This window comes from Aulonocara sp. 'chitande type north' Nkhata Bay, linkage group LG10, assembly GCF_057382095.1.
Source record: "Aulonocara sp. 'chitande type north' Nkhata Bay isolate Kocher_YH1m ecotype deep benthic linkage group LG10, A_spYH_male_GT1.1, whole genome shotgun sequence".
NCBI classification, from domain to species: Eukaryota; Metazoa; Chordata; class Actinopteri; order Cichliformes; family Cichlidae; genus Aulonocara; species Aulonocara sp. 'chitande type north' Nkhata Bay.
This window is the reverse complement of record NC_141353.1, coordinates 30,489,986-30,508,010: the sequence shown is the minus strand read 5'-3', so window position 1 is coordinate 30,508,010 and position 18,025 is coordinate 30,489,986. Positions and strand designations below refer to the sequence as shown.

At 38.6% G+C, this 18,025-nt stretch overlaps 1 protein-coding gene across 2 annotated transcripts in view; it reads left to right on the top strand.

Moving 5' to 3' along the window:
* Positions 1-18,025, top strand: part of doc2b (double C2-like domains, beta) — a 216,244-nt gene that overhangs the window by 193,569 nt on the left and 4,650 nt on the right. For both annotated transcript variants that reach the window (XM_086309486.1, XM_086309485.1), the window contains 2 exons: positions 3,273-3,427; positions 15,375-15,456. In XM_086309486.1, coding sequence (XP_086165612.1) covers positions 3,273-3,427; positions 15,375-15,456 — 237 coding nt within the window. The remainder of the gene's footprint in view (positions 1-3,272; positions 3,428-15,374; positions 15,457-18,025) is intronic.

Sequence of the window (18,025 nt, the reverse complement as noted above, 5' to 3'; positions counted from 1 at the left end):
AGAGTTTCACTCTGAGCCGTTTCATACCACTCTACATGATCAGTTTCATGGAATGTTTTCTGTCATTGGATCTGTATGATGTCACAGGGGATAGATTTTAACAGGTCTTTGGTTCAAATCTTGTATTTATGAGGGGCAACCAATCAGAAGAAAACTGGCTTAAAAAAAGCTAAAATCAAGTGTTTCAGTCAGAGGATGAAGTGAGGGGCTGTTTCTGTAAATAAGGATTATTTTTGAACAGTGAAGCATGCAAAGCTACTGCAGGAGTCCAAGAATACAATATGGAACTAGCAAAGAGTATAATAAATCCAATCTCCCTTCTAGGAAAATTTGTGAAGTTATTTTCATTGGATTATTGGATCACACTGAAACTTAAAAAAACACAGGAAAAAAGAAAAATGCTGCAAAAAGCACCGAAAATACAACTGAAGTTGAATAAAATACAATAGAAATAGAACATAAGAACATTTGCTCACTGATGCTGGTCCGTCACCTTATTGTGTCCCCAGAAACACTTTTGTTTTGATTTACGTTGTGGTTTATTCAACTTATGTGGTGTTTTGTGTGCTTTTGCAACATTTTTTTAATTCGCTGGCGTTTTCTTTCCGTTTGACCTCTAAGGGCCACGGAGTAAATGAATAAATGAATGTGCACAAAATTAAACACATATTTTTTAACAATGTGCTAACAATGTGGGTAGATCTAGAAAATTAGAAGTATAGAGATAAGGTTATTCAGACAACATTTTTTTTCTTTTGTTTATAAAAAAATGTTTTATTTAAAACAAATGTATATACACACATACACAAATCCATCCAAAACCATTCAAGAAGCCTGTTTTTTTTAATGCTGTAATGTTATTTTTGTGCCAAGAAAGCTACATATTGTGTTGCTTTCTCCCAGGATGGAGGGAGAATTGGAAAATTCCTGGACTTTTAAGCACAGTGGGAAGAAATTGTGGAGAAGCTTGTTTCCTATTTCAAAATACTTGATTTACACAATGAGAAAGTGGAGCTGTGTATCAGCAGCTTGCAGAACCCATCGTGAGCCTCCTGCCTTCACTTGGTAGCCAGCCACGCGGTGAGAACGTTTCAGTGGCTAGGATGTGGTCTCTTTAGTTTCTCTGTCCTATTTTGCTACTGTTCCTGAGGCATGTCATCACATTTTGACTGCACCTTATGATCATTTAACAAGCTATCAAGTTGTGTACTGTGCATGATTATGATTGATGCAGTTGCAATGGTGTCAGTATGACTGATGCTATCCAGCAGCCTAAGAATGAGACTTCCTGTTTAAAAAGAGAATTTGTTTATATAGAAATCTGTGGTAGGGGGGGGGAGTGAGGTGCCGCGTTTGGAGACACACTTTTAACATCATGTGTCAGTTCCGATGTTTTTCTTGTCTCAAGGAACATGGTAAATTAATTTTGATGAGGCCATTAACTCATCATCTACAACGGAGATGGGATCAATCAGCCAATCAGTGTTTGGCTGATTTTTAATGCACGTACTTGTCTAGACAGCTACGACTGTAGGTGCTGGAAACTTTACAGGTTACATATGAACAGAAATGTCCTGGCAAAGACAGAAGCCGAGCTACAAAGAGCCAGAGCAAACCAAGAATAGACTAAGGTAAAATTAAAAGAAGGTAAAAAAAAGAAAGACCTGTCCTCCCACTCCTGATGAGGTAATGTTTTACTGCTTTTATATAAGCAGCTGTGCAGCAAAGGTTCAACATCCCTGAGAATTCAAGTACATAACATGGGAAAGCAGTACGTGTGTAATCAATGGGGGGCTGCAAGTATTTTACCAAGACATAAAAGGAAAGACACCCATGTGACATTTCTTAGTAGGACTCGGACAGATTTTGAAGACTTGAGTGTAGGTGGATGATTGTAGTGGCAATGAGAGAGGCAAAGGCCAAGACATCTAATTTCTTTTTAATAAATTCTGGGTAATTCAGGGACCCTTCAAAATAACAAACGAGCAATATGCAGTCTCTGTGCCAAGGACATGGCATGGTTACAAAGATGTTCTTCCAAAATCCTGGAAGTTTCTAGCTTAAGCAAAAGGTATGGGTCAGATGAGATGGGGTTTAATCACATCTTTCACTGCATTTCGGCTTATGTAAGTGAAAATGTTTCAATTTTAGAAAGCGGAGGCGGACACAAGAAGAGAGATGGTTAGCCTGTGAGTTCCCTTTTTTCCAGCAGAAGACCTTAAATCAACTTATATCAAACTGCATTCCCAGTTTGATTTAAGTCATGGAGTAAGGAGAATTTTAAGGATTAAGTTATATTGTTTAGATCCGGGAATCCGTCTAGCAAAGACTTAAATCCAGCTCACTGGATGGCTTTGGAAAATGTAAATGAGGGCATAAATTTTAGACTTCTAACTGTATTTTCATAAGTTTTACTGCTTTTCCTACTGATAAAGACATCGCCCACTACCATTCATACCACACCTAATAAGTAATAGATAAACAAATAAATGACAGAAACGACTATAGAAATGTAGCTTTTACACAGTGGATCCAAACAGGAAAAAGTTTTGTACAAATTATCAAAAACTCTCAGTTTTATAACTACAGGACAGTCTAAACCAGCGGTCCTCGACCTTTTTTGCGCCATGGACTGATTACAATATTTTCATGGACAGGCCTTTAAGTTGTCGTGGATAAATACAACAAAATAAAACCAGTACCGGTACCAAAAAAAAGAAGATTTACTCATAACACACAAAAAAAGACCCAGGGAAAACGAGTTAATGATAACAACGCTAAACAAATAATGATAAAACCCCTGAAACATAAACCATAAACGACTCACGGACTGGTACCGGCCCGTGGCCCGGGAATTGGGGACCGCTGGTCTAAACAATCAGCTACTAGAACTTTAATTCATTCATTTCTTACTATTTAAACCCAAGAGGTTTCTTTCATTTGCTATCGCTGCATCTCTTTTAATGTAGAAAAAGTGAGACATATTGTTGAAACTGCACTTTTTCTACATTATGATATTGCAGAGATTACATGTGTAGTTAAACTTCTGACCTAGAGGTGACAGAAAAAGTTCATCCAAGCCTGATAAAAATAAAAGACTCTATGTTAAAGATGTTTGTGGTCACACCGCCATCATCCTTTTGTTGTGAGTCGCTTGACTTTCTTCAATAATTGCGTTTGATTTTTGGCCAAGACGCTTGTTGGCATAACTGTCAGTCTTTTGAAAGCTCAGCTGGTTTTGAATCCTAAATCTTCTCATTTCCACCCTGCAGGTCAAGACGGAAGACAAGTCTCTGGAGGAACGTGGACGAATCATGATTTCTCTGAAGTACAACACCCAGAAATCTTGCCTGGTAGTGGGCATCATACGCTGTGCTCACCTTGCCGCCATGGATGCCAACGGCTTCTCCGACCCCTACGTCAAAACGTCAGTATGCAAACACTGGCAGGCACATCCAAAAAGAAACTGGGGCTGTTTTACCATCTCCAGGGAGCAGATTTAATAAGGTTAAAAACCCCAATTAAGCAAAAAGGATAATAAGGGATTTACTTTGATAGTTTTGGCAGTCATTATCTATCAGTAGTAATTTTATTTTCATTTTATTCACCCCTGAGATCTGCACCAACCTCTGACGAGGGAGCAATCATAGAACCAGACAGGTGCTCCAGATTAACTTATTTGGAAAAGGGAAGAAAAGCAAACGTGTTTTTACCACGAGCGTGATGCTGCAGTTTGTTGTACTGTACTTAATATAACTTCATACACAGCCATGTTTACACACCTTTGAAAGCACTCACTTTCAGGTCTACCTCTCCGTGCTTAGATAACAAGGACAGAAGTGTTTGCTACAACCTGTCAGATGATCTTCTGTTTCTCGACTTGCCAGATTTCAGTGTATCTCTGGTGACTGCAGTGGGCACTGTTGTGAGGAACAAGAATTTATACAGTCATGTACAGAAGTTTGAGGAAGTAAAACTGTCTAAGCTTGATAATCAGTTTAATCAGAGCAGAGGAAATAGAAAAGAACATACACTACTCTCACTTTTTAGTCAGAGTATAGCATCAATCAAGTCAATTAAACCTGTGGGATATTGATCTGGTCAAAGTAGCAGAGGAGGTTGTTAATCAGTTTCGGCTGCTTTGATGTTAATGAAATAAACAACAGGTGCACTGGAGGGGCAACAATGAGACAACCCCTAAAACAGGAATGGCTTTACAGGTGGGGGCCGCTGACATTTTTATCCTCCTGATTCTTTCTGACTGAAGAACACAAGCATGGAGGAGATACCAGGAAACAGGCAGTTACTCTGGGATAGATGTTCAGGGCTGTAGAAGGCCCTTATCCCATCAGGAGGACTGGGTTATGAGGAGCAGGATGAGTGCTGTTGGAGTCCTACCAAATAACCTCCAGCAGGCCAGTGATGTGAATGTCTCCGACCTCTGAGCCCTCTGCTCACCCCCGGCCTGATTGGCATAGAACGCTAGAACTGGCAGGTCCATCACTGGTACCCTGTGCTTTTAACAGATAAGAGGAGGGTCACCATGAGCACGTGTGACAGATGTGAAGCGGTCTGGAGAAGGTTATGCTGTAATGTTGTTCAGTATGACCTCTTTAGGCGTATTCTCAGACATCATGCTAGTGCAGTGGTTCCTGGGTTCCTCTTAGAGGACAACAATATCCCTCATGTCCAAGATTTTGCACGCAGTTGCTGGAGGAAGAAGGAATGGATACTATTATCCAGTCCATATTAGTATAGATAATCCAGCATGATTTATTTTCCCATTAAGATCAGATTGTGTTCTCAAAATATTCCTTTAATTTTTGGGAGCATGAGCATCTTAGATGACTTGATAACATTTCTATGTGGATTTTTGGTGGCTCTATGTTGTCTTTCAAGAAAAGTTTTGTAGGACTGAGTCAGAAAACAGGCACAATGGGTGACCTTCTATTGCTTCTCTGCAAGGTTTTAGCAACAGATTGAAAGCATTTTTTGTAGTACAGCACAGAAACATCAGTAGGATATGGTTGTGGTGCAGACATATATAATAACCAGGTGAGACACGACTTTTCCATGTTTTTCTCCCAGTTAAGCACAACAGATCGAGTAAGTCATCGTGGCTGAGGACCTGTGATTTAGTGAGAATAATCCTTTAATTGTCCCACAAGGGGAAATCTGGGTGTAACAGCAGCAAGAAAGACACATATACAACAAACAGTACACAAGACACAGAACAGAAACATACACAATTACATATTTACATCAAAGACAAAGTGGTTTCCAGCATGAACCAACCTTTTGGCTGCAAACTTCTTTTACTAGCACTTTATATTACTGCTTGCTAATAATGTGGCAGTAGGAAAAGCAGTACCATGTAATTATCAAACTTTACTGCTGGAGCTTATAGTCAGATAATTCAAATGCCCACAACAAAGTACATATAAAGTAAAAACATTAAAAATGCAGACAAAGGCAAAAGAGAATTGTAATAGTTTAGTAACAATATGATTACTTGTTAATAACAGGTTGAAAATATGTAAATATGATATCAGTAATGATGTTATAATGCGGAAATAAGTGCTAATAGATGATTTTGAAGGTTATCACACAGAAAATACAACAAGGTGAGCAATCACAGCAAAACAAAGTTAGCTTAAGCGAGGATGAATTTTAGCATTTCCCCCATTATTAGTGTCATTTTTTTAAAATCTAAATATATGACGATATAATTTGAATTCATTCAGCATGAAGAAGAGTGTCATTAACCCTACACTGCAAAAATGATTTTCAAGAAAGTTAAAAAAACCTTGTTTATGGACGTGTTTTCTCTTTTTTGTCTAAAAACAAAACATATTCTTAACAAGAAAATTAAGCTCATTCTAGGAAAATAACTTTTTCATAATAAGATATTTCAGCTCATCTTGAGCTTTATTTACCAGTTACAGGGTACACTGCAAAAGGGCTCTACTTGAAATAAGCCAGATACTCTGAAAACTGACAAAACGTTCTTGTTTTGAGAACAACATCTGCCAATGGGGTAAACAAAAGTTGATTGGCTAGAATCCTTAAAGCTCGCAAATGAATCTCTTCCTTAAATCCTTAATTATTACGTAAGTGGAAGAGTTCAAATTTAGATTTTGAACCAGAACAGAACCAATTCTGCATTAGTGGAAATGCCTTATCGTAAAAGTTTTGCCTTTATGTATAATTTATATGAACTGATTTCATGATTTTGACTTTCAGGCTTTTGGGTCATCAAACCATAACTTCCACGCTTTCTTGTTTATGAAGTTTATGCACCTGACTCTTGATGATGAGCGTCCATAATATCAATGCTTTTGTGTGATAAATAGAGATCTAACCTGAACATTACTGTATGTGATCACAAATCACATATATTCTGTAGGGAGACACAAATTGCCTATTAAAAATAAAATATTATTAGTAGTAATAGTAGTAAAAGTAGAAATAGTAAGTGAAAAATCACACAATGCCAATCAATCCAAATCATAACTATAGTTCCGATAAATCAACTGAAGAAGGTTTTATTTTGTCTCCATAGCTGACCAAACGCTTTAAACTTCACCTCAGGACATTTCTGTGTTTTTGTAAATGTAATCCTCGTGTTATAAATGGTCATCAAAGCACTTCTGTTTCTTATCAGAAAATATATTTCCATCCTTTTTCTTGTTACATTAGCAGACTGCTCTTGCTGTTGCAGGTTGAAATGCCATGTTCACAGTGATTTGCTTATTTTGTACCGCTTTCGTAACAAAAACCCAGCAGGGAACCCACTCACGCCATTTATCTCCTCCTCGATTTAGGCCAGTGCAACAGGAAATCAAACACCCAGGCTTTGTTATAAAAGTGGATTCATTAAATGTTTGGGCAAAGTCATTTTTATGAAAAAATTTAAGCTAACATAGGAAAATAAACACTGCTGGAATGGCACAATAATAACCCATGCAACTATTTTATTGTTAAAGCAGGAACAACTATGAGTCACATTTGAACCATTTTCTTGAATTACCTCACAATTTCATAGTAATGTATTGTGCCTTCATTGACTCATGCAGTAATTTATTCTACAATCTGTTATTGAGTAATTGAATTTTGAATCATGCGTCTGCACATGAAATTGCAGGAAAGAGAAAATTAAACCATTCACTGACAATCACGATGTTTACACTTTAAATTACATCGACCGATCTGTGTCACTCTTAAAGGCCTTAAAATAAGACAAAATATGATGTAGGCGCCAAAAATACTATAATTAATTTTTTTCCATATACACTCACTCTGCCACATTTTTAAAGTTACACCTTACTAGTAACAGGTTGGACCCTCTTTGCTTTCAGAACTGCATTAATTATTCATGGCACAGATTCAGCAGCATGTTGACATTACATCATCGAGCAGTTGCTGCATATTTGTCGACTGCACATCCATGATGTGAATCTCCCATTCCACCACATCCCAATGTTGCTCTATTGGATTGAGGTGTAGTTACTGTTAAGTCCTTTTGAGTGCACCGAACTCGTTTTCTATTCAATTCAATTTTATTTTATTTATATGGTACAAAATGACTTTAGTCGCTGCAGTTGGCTTTTATAATGTAAACTAGATACCATGAGTTATAAGGGGATGGACATAGTAAGCAACAATATTCAGGTAGGCACACAAAGCCAAGAAAACAAAGTGTTTTCTTGGCACACAAAGTGTGCCAAGAAAACAATTACACCACCACCAGCAGCCTGAACTGCCTGACCCACCGTCTGAAGTTTCATCAGGCCAGGCAGTGTTTGTCCAATCTTCTGTTTCCTGAGCTCGTGTGAATTGTAGCCTCAGTTTCCTGTTCTTTGCTCATAGGAATGGAACCTGGTATTCTGTAGTAGAGCAGGGCGATATGACCAAAAATATCTATCACGATATACATTAGAAAATTTGCGATAACGATATAACTGACGATATAATTGACACTAGACAAAATACTTTACAACTCCTCAACTTTATTAGTGCAAAAAACCCCAAAAACATCAATGTATTTTGCACTTACACAAGCAGCTTTTTAAGTGCATTAAAGTTATATAAAAAATTTGCAGTGCAAATGCAATTCCTTGCTGACAGTTTAACCAAAAGGCATTTCCAGTGGAAATTGGCCGACATATCATCAGCATAACCATGTATAATATCCACAAAACCTAAAAAGAGGTTATACACACACACAATACGGTAATATTATGTTGAAGTGCAGTACGTATCACTCCGCGAGGCTCCTGCCTACAATAGCCGTAAAGCTCCGACAATCCATCAAGCGGTGCAGCTTCGTAGCTTAGCAAAGTCATACTGAAACATTTGACAGATTTTCCAGCGCCGTATACGACATAAAATCGTTTCAAGGTCAGTAAACACAACCAGAATTCATACATAAGGCACACAGGATTATAAGGGGCACTGTCGAAGTGTGCCATATTTTCCAAAAAACACGGTAATAACGACGGCCCGCTAGCATGCTCTACCAAAAATAGTGCTTTGTTGTGTATCTGACGGACGAAAGCCAAACCAGTTCCACACCAGTGAAGTTGCAGCATTTTTACAAACCAGTTCTGGTTCATCCGTTTCATTCAACGATCCACTTTCGCTCTTCTCATTCTGCGTCGCAGCCATGTGCGTATGTAAACAAAGGCACTGCGCATGCGCGTTTTACCCATATTCTATCGCAATATTTCATTTTCTTATCATTGCCCAACATTACACCGGTTTACCGTGAACAGTATGATATAGCCCAGCCCTACTCTGTAGTCCGATCTGTATCAGTCTGTTCACTCTCCTATGACATCATCAAGGCATTTATCTCCAGAAAACTGCTACAAACTGGCTATTTTCTGTTTCTGAGCACTTTTTGTGAACCCTACACATGTTCAGAGCCACTTAAATCATCTTCCTTCCCCATTCAGTTCAAACTCCAGCAGGTTCTCTTGTACATGCCTACACGCCTAAATGCACTGAGTTGATGCCATGTGATTGGCTCATTATTATTTGCACTAATGAGCAGTTGAACAATAGCCAGTAATAGGTTTACTGACTAATGCATTAGCTGGTGAGTGTATATGATGTTGCAATGGTGGATGCTCATATTAAGCATGGCCAAAATTCCAAACAATGGCAACCTGAGGAGCGAGCAGTTCTCTTTGAAACTCCTGATGCTCACATTAATGCTGTTCTCCATTGTTATGTGGCACATTTTAAAGGTGCTGAAATGGATTAGCTGGCTGGCAGTGCTGATGTTACACTACCTGTGCCATCCACAGGCTACAATTCGAAGGACAATCCTGTTTATCACACAAACATTTCCCAAGTCTTTCATCTGGCTGAGCAATGAAAGTGCAATTAATTTCCGACTCTGCTGTGCACACCTCGAGAACAAAAGCGCGACTCCTTTCAGTGGAGAGGGACCGGCAACAATTTTCCAACCATCAGAGGACGGATAAAAATCTTCCCCAAGCTTGAAGGACACCGAGGCTGATAATAGATTTACTGACTGATTCACGTGAAGGAGAATAAAGAAAATGTATAATCTGACACATAAACGGCGCCACAGGATTTCTCTGTCGCTACCTGATTTCTTCTAAGTGTCTATCTGAAGGATCAAGTCACAGCTGTCAATGAACGTTAAGCCATTTGCTCTAATGTGCTGGTAATGTCGGGGATATTCGGAAATTGCGCGAAAGTAGAATTCAGACACGCATTAGTCAACAAGGTAGTGGAGTACTTTACACTCTTTAATGGCCATTCAGTCAATGACAAGTACATTTCATCGGCTTTGAAGTAAAGAGTAGTATATTTTAAAACTCATAGGCATAGTTGTACTCTACAATCATGGCATACGCACACAGGGAAATAACTGCATCATAACTTTCACCCTTAGATTTTTTTTTTTGCCAGGGGGTCAGTAATCCCATTACGTGATAACGATTAGGTTCGCCGCAGTGTCCTCATCAACAATTTCAGCTTCCACTCCCTCTGGGGTACACTTGTGAGGAATAACCCACTTAGCCTCCCTTTAAGTCTCTTTGTTACCTTGGGAAATTGAAGTCTGTGAGGGTCCAATGGGCACATAACAGAAGAGAGGGATGTGATGAGGTACTGTAATTGCAATGAAATATACCACATCAGAATGAGCAATACCACCCAAAAACTGTTCTTGGCCAAAAGCACAGAGGTGCTAAACAACATGCACTATGCTGGTTTTGAGATAAGTACAAGTTGCCTTGTGCATCATTTATGAAAACAGAACAGAAGCAAAGGTCTAACCTTCACTCGCGCGCACACACACACACACACACACACACACACACACACACACACACACACACACACACACACGCCTTCTTCCAGAGAAACAGCAGCACTAAGGCCCTGTTTTCTCCTCTGACTCACAAACTGCAGCGAATGCAAACTGAAAATGATAAGCACATTGTTACATTTTGTGAGCACACCAGGAACGCCTCGGCTAATTTAAATAAATATGAAGTTTAATTTCGTTTGCATATTCCACAACATACTCTCAATTTTCTGTGTGGTACATACACTTCAACAAGGATAATGGAGTCTAAAATAACATAACATGTTCGTTTATGATGATGTTCTGAGCAGTTTTAGAGCTAGTTGTTAAACTGTTATGCATTATGCTGAGAGTCTTTAAATAATGCGTTCACCCATTTCATATACTAAGAAAACAAGACATCTAAGAAAATACTGCCTGACTGTAACTTTTAGGGTGAAAAAGCTTGTTACTGGAGCACTTCCCTCTAAGATACAGCCTTTTCACCCCTGACAGGAGCTCTTGTAATTGATATTGATATTTGTAGCCTTCATTTTCAAAACCAGTCTTAGTTGCCAGTTTTGCTCTTTAATCTAAAAGTTACAAAAATCTACCTTTTTAAAGGGTGGAGAGAAAAAAGGTGCAAAATTGTGCACATATTAACTTTATTATTATTGTACACTGATACATTTGGAGATGGATTGGCATTTGTATATAACTCAAAACTATCAACTGAAACTAAACACAATGTATTAAATTGTTTTTAATTTACTTAAAAGAAACAAAGTATCAGAGCAGTTACATTTTTATCTTATATAGCTGCTCTTTATCTTGTTATCCACGTATCCAATTGCCACATTACACACTCTTTTATGATACTATTCCTTAAAATCTACACTCAAAAATGATTCTTAACCCTCAATAAACACAAATCAACAATGAGTTTATTTATTCCAGTTATTAAACATTTTGTGCTTGGTATGAACTGAATGTATACCAATCAGGTAAATGTCATTGGAATACTGAAAACAAAGAACACATAGTGTAAACAAGAGCAGTATCACTGAAGGGCGAGAGTCAAAACTTTGATCCTTTATTATAATTTTATTACAGTTTGATGACATCAGCCTGTCATGGCTTCATTGTAACATCATAGGGTGTTGTGCAGCTCTCTCCATGACACTTCTTATGATATATTACTCATAATGACCTTTGGCCATAACAATTAAGGTCAAGGTCGAACGCTTAGCCAGCCAAGATGCTCATGTCCCCCAAGCAGTGTTGGTCAAGTTACTTGAAAATGGTAATTAGTTACTAACAGTGTTGGGACTAACGCGTTATTAAGTAACACGTTACAGTAACTACGTTATTATTGTGGTAACGAGCACGGTAACTAGTTATTATGCCAAAATCAGGAACGCGTTACTCGTTACTGGGATTTAGATAGGGTCGTTACTCGTTACTTCGTGTGGTGGCATCGCGGAGTTTCCACAGATTCAGTAACATTAGCAAGTGGTGGAGGCCAGCGGGTGGATGAAGGAAAAGGGACGCAGAAGGAAAAGAGACGCGAGGCGGCCGCCGGTCCAAGTGTGAACTGAACTTCAGGTAAGAAGTTATGACCTGCAGTCTCTCTGGGTCAGATATGAACCAAGTTTAAGTGCAGTTTATTTTCGTTATTCTAACTTTTTCCGTACTGCGTGCTAGCTAGCATGACGGAGTTTCTATACAGCTGGGTGGGTGCTATGAAGTTAATGATGTTGAACTTTATTTTGTTCATAAGTTATTAGAGTTGCCAACCGTCCCGTCTGGTATTCAGAGAAAATATTACGCGTTTCGTATTGAGGTGAAAAGGAACAGTTTGTCCCGTAATTCAGCTACAATGAAAAAGGCACAAAGCTGGAGTTACTCTGTGTCTTTGCTGCACAGCTGCCTCTTCTTCTCTCATTCTCTCCCCTCCCTCTCCTGTTTCTACTTCAATCATGAAAACTGATCAATGATCAGCTGATCGGCTCTCTTATTTGTTTATTCCCCACTTTGCGCCGAAAGAGGAAACCAGCCGATGTCGCGCTAAACAACAGCAGCATGTTTAAGCTTGATCAGCTATTGTTAGAATTTATTTAATATTAATTTCTAGTATCAGCTGATGTTTGCTGGAGCCACAGCTGTAAAAAAGCTGCTGGTCAGGATGTCGGTTTGGATATGTGGTGAGAGGGAAACATGAAGATGAAACCAGGAGATGTCCTTACTGAATCATCAGAGCTGAACAGGTGATGGAGAAACAGGTTTACCTTTTAGGTGACATGAATGAGTTGAAGGGAAGTTCTGAACTGTTTCTGAGAGACAAATAACACCAGGATCCTTTTCTAAGTAGCTGACAGCTGGTAACTGTGCAGGTGCAGATCTAGCAAAGTGTTGCCAGGGGTCCATGTAGGGCATTAACAGGGAAAAGGGGGGCACAAAGAAATACTTTTCTTTCTTATTCTCATTTAAAATGTCTAGCTTTTAAAAAAATAATTATCTGAATCTTACAACAAACGATTGATAGATTGATGCATATATACCATCAAAACAGTGTACATCACTGTCACAATAGTGTTTATTTTCATTCAAAGGCTTTATGATTTTTCCTATAATGGTGGGCCAGTCTCTAGTCAAAATGTCCGGGCCAATTTTCTGTCCCAGTCCAGCCCTGTATGCAGCTCATCTGCAGTCTGGTGTTACCTACATCTTCCTATTCAGAAGGCAGAATTTCCGAGTTCTGAGTACAATCGAAAGCACCACGACTGCAGTTTTTGTGTTGGATGTAAAAGGCGCACATGACGCTGTGACGTAGGCTAGAATCATGGCAGCAGTCAACGACGGTCCAGGCGTGGGATTTCTCTCGTGGAAATATGCACATTATCTTTTCCTTTCTATTGGTAGGTGGCACAGTGCACTTGTGGCAAGTAAGCAAGCTAGAAGACTGGCAAAGTTATGGAAGAAACACATTAACAAGAGAATTCTGAGTAAAACCAAAGTTACTTTCCCTAGTAACTAGTTACTTTGAAAGTAACGAGTAACTTGAAGTAACTGAGTTACTTTTGAGAGAAGTAACTAGTAATGTAACTAAGTTACTATTTTAAAGTAACTTACCCAACACTGGTTACTAATTACTGATTACTTCTCCAAAAAAGTAATCCATTATGTTACTGATTTTATGTTTTATGTTACTTTATGCACATTGCATCAAGCAGAAATTAAATTATATGCAACTGTCTTTGATTGGAAGAAATTTGTTTAACATTTAAACCTATTTTCTGCATATTTCAGTATATTAAAAGAATAATTATATATGCTAAAAGTAATGTCAGTACTTCCGAGCTTTAAATGCTGTATGCTAGTACTCTCTCCCGCACTCCATATTATCCATTGTTGATCGACACACGTCTGTTGCTGCCACGCACGTCGCACGCTTGTACGTCATTGTCATGAGACACTCTCACAAACAAAACCACGGTTTAGTAACGCAGCATGCTTACGGTGAATGTAACAGTAATCTAATTACTTTTTTTGCAATAGTAATCCCTTTAATTACTCGTTACTTGAAAAAGGTAATCAGATTACATCTCTGCCCCTCTTGAAAGCTTATTTTTGTAAAGTTAAATCTGAACATGATATGTTGAAACTGTGGACCCTGGAGTGCTAATAAAGAGACACACAAACAAACAGAACGATTGCATGCTCCCTCCCTTCATCGGCAGAATAATGTGTATGAAAATTATATTTTTAAATAAAAAAGTTAATTTGGTAACACTTCAAAATAATTCTTTTTTTGTCCTGCAAAAACCTGGCTTAGTATATTTGTGGGTCAATATATTACATTGTAATTTAAATAAAATACCTTGATATTCCATTACATTACAGGGGAATTACTCCTGAGTTGAGGCCACATTATAAAGTGTTACTGGCCATTTATACTGTGTTTATCAGCTATAAAACGAGAGAGTTTTTGAAACTGGAAAATTAGTTTTACCCTCTGCAGTCCTCAAGCTTTATTGACAAATCACATTTGAGCTGGCTTTGGATGCTTGCAGGTAAACAGTCCCTGTGATGGCCAAATGAAGCACTGCATTTGCCAAAAAAGGAGTTTATTAACTTTTCAAAATGTGTCACCGGCACACAGCATAGTAAGCTTTACCCCGCCATATCCACCGGCTACACTGGAAGCCCCCAGATTTTGGCAGTCAGCAGAGAATAGTTTATAGGTTACTGCTGCATGCCTGAGTCACAGTAACAGCAGTACATATCACAGGCTCTAAAATGTTCATCTCGCTAAAAACCTAAAGAAATAAACATGAATTAGTTTTGTCTAAGGTCTAGCAAAGTGAAGTGTGGTATGACTCCCAGAAGCTCCACAAAAAAAGGTTGGAAAGCCAATAATAGGAACAAATGACCAACATCCAGAAACCTCACACAGAGAATCTGAGATGAAGGGTTTAAATAAACTAGAGACTGGAGACCTTCTCTGCAGTAATGCGCAGGAGTATCGACTGATTTTGGAAATGTCTTTTTGTTATGAGGTGAGATGTCTTCTCCACGGTAATCTCATCAAGCAGACACTAGAGTGAAATGTTATTGTTTAACTAACCACGTGTGGGACATCAGTCTTGATAGAGTGGGACTGCAGCTGCAGGGGAAAGCACCACAAGGTCTTTGGATTGCAAGCTGAGAAAAGAAAAGCCTTAATAAAATCTGGAGTTTCTAAAAATCAGATGATGTAGTGATTTAGTGTGTGTGTAGTGTAATGTAATGCAGCTGTGTGGTTGAATGTAGGGCAGTCCCACAGCACCCCCTGGAGGACAGAACAATATAACAGCTGAGAAATGTACAGTGTGCTGTCTGACCACTGTGTGAGGCTTCACATTACTGATGGTGGTTTCAAATAACACATGAGCACCGTGTGCTCTGCAGGGATATGTAATATTTTCATTTTTGCTGTTTCACTCATAAATATAAGCATCAGAAAATTGTATTAAATCTTCTTTTCTTTCCTCCCCTCTCTGTCCTGCAGGTATCTGAAGCCAGACGAGAACAAAAAGTCAAAGCACAAGACTGCTGTGAAAAAGAAGACGCTCAATCCTGAGTTCAATGAGGTATAAACCACAGCTAAACCTTGCAGCATTTCTTTCTATTTTATTCCTGTTTATTGTTGCCTGAGCTTTATCTGGTGCTTTATGTGCTGAGCGACCTTCATAACCCTGGGACCAACAAAAGCCACTTTGACAGGGCAACACTGTTGGAATTTTTCTTAATTCATAACAAGATGGCTTTTTAAAAAAGCTGCAGAACCAAAAAATAACTTAAATAATTAAAGTCCTGTTTAGCCAAGTGTTTACCACTGAAGACGGGCTAAAACTCAGGTGTATTTTATCAGGACTGAACTTCTATTGATCTTCTCTTATAAAACCGATGAGCCAAGTTACTGACTGGTTAACTTATTAAGTGACTGTTTAGTCCTATCAATGCCTGAAGCTCTGAAGCTTTGAAAATAAAGTTTTAATGGCTCTATCTGCACCAATAAATACTTTTTGCAGTGGTAATAATAAGAGAGAAAAATTCATATTTAATGTAAAAGTTTTCTTTATAGTGGCAAACCTTCAGATTTTATAAAACCTGTAGTTTGTCTTCTCCTTTTCCCTTTTCATAGTGTATGCCTTCAGGATTCTGATATTTTATTGCAAATATTACATATAAGAAATATAGTTTCTAACCTGATACATTTAATGGTAAAAACATTAAACAATGATATAACCCAGTCATTTGTCGGCTTGGTTTTAGAACTATAAACACTCCTTTGGTTTATTGAATCTATAAGTGGGCATATTTTGATGTGAGAGCGCTAAGCTGACAGCTAACACTAACAAGCTTGGTTAACCTAAAAAGTAAAACCAACATGAAGGGGTCTGTTTTACATTGTTACATTGTTGTTACATTGTTGTTACATTGTTGTTACATTGTTGTTACATTGTTGTTACATTGTTGTTACATTACTGTTACATTACATCTACATTGTTTTAACCCCCATGGGGTTGTAAAAAGGCTTCAAGTTATATAGAAGTGTATCAGAAAATGTGAGGCTTCAAAACATCAAGATGGCGATGGCGGTTTCATCATGAGACACCGTGTGCTTTAATCCCACAGGTCTAGAGACCAGTCAGCTACCTGCTGGTAGCTGATAGGTGAAACTGGTTCCAAAGAGACATACAGTATGGTACTGCACCAAAAGCCTCCCTGTGGTGTTTGTGGTCACTTGCAGATCAGTATTGTCACATTTAATTTGTATGGAACACACCAAGCTGTCTGCAAACACTTGCCAACTACTCACCAAGCGACAGTAAAAGTTGCACCTTTACAAATGTTAAGGCACAACCTTTACTCTGAAAGTTCAAGTTTCACTGCCACTCAGCAAGTAGCTGATCAGTGTTTCCAGACACGTCACCGTCTTCCATGCAAACTGCAGACAACCACAGCAATCTTCTAGTGTCCAAGAAGGTTTTTATGCATCACCCTCTTTCAACTAGTCTCACCTAGTGACAGCAGTTGCCAGGGTTTTGCCTAGTTTGTCTGTTATTGGTACTCATATCCATCGTTTATGATGGACATAAACATCATAAACGATGGCTGTAAGATTATAATATGTATGTAAAAACTGGCACTGTACTGACAGTTGCAAAGTACAATTAACTTTAACTTTTAACTGTAGTTTGCAACTGTGAGTACTTTGCAAACATTTAGCAGCTGAAAAGCCAGAGTTAAGAGGACAATGCGTTTTAGTTTATAAAAGCAAGTCAGTATTTCTGGCCCAGTTGTCCAAAAATGTAAATAATGTTTGTTAAAACAGGGAGCTTAATATAATTTTGAACGCTATTGCATTGCCTCCAGACCTTTACCATGCTGTATACCGCTGCTTTGACCGTGAAGGAAGCAATTTAAGTAATCAACCTTTATGTTCTTCTTAGCTGAGCCGGAGCTCCTCAGTCTCACAGCCAAACACCTCCCTTCATGGCTGATTTTAAATTGTATTGAAATCAGACAGGTGCTGCTTCGGCCACGTTTTGAACAAGAATGCCAAACATGTTTTTGAGGCTGAACGGGCCACAGGGCAGCTCGGCTCGGACGTTTCTGCTTGTATACGAGTGGACGTACCCCAGCCGAACGCTCACACAGGCCAGCGACTTGACATTTCCTCTGACATTTTTTTGCGCCCATACTCTTCCATCACCTCCTGGCCTTTCCGTTGGAGACAAGCAATGAGGTCCTCCTCCATATCGAGGCTCTGGTTTCATTAAGGTGATTGAACCGCAGATTGTTGCTTCGCAAACTGCAAATTGATTTCAGAAGAAAATGCTTGTTTCATTTAGTGGACAGTGGACTGTATCGATTACACTGTCATGCTGTTACAGAAGCCGTGTGTGTATTCCGCATTTAATTTCCTCCACTCCAAGTTTAAGATACGTTGACACCTTTGCTGTGCTGTGAGTTTCCTTAACTAACGAAAATGAGTCTGGTTATGTAGTGACTGAAAAAAACATTAGAGCGAGAAGAGCTAGATTAAACAGCGTCTTGTTTAAGGCACTAACAAAATATTAAAACCTAATGAGGCGTTCTGAATGAATTTCAGCAGGAAATGAAACAAAAGCTTTCAGAATTGTTTTGATAATT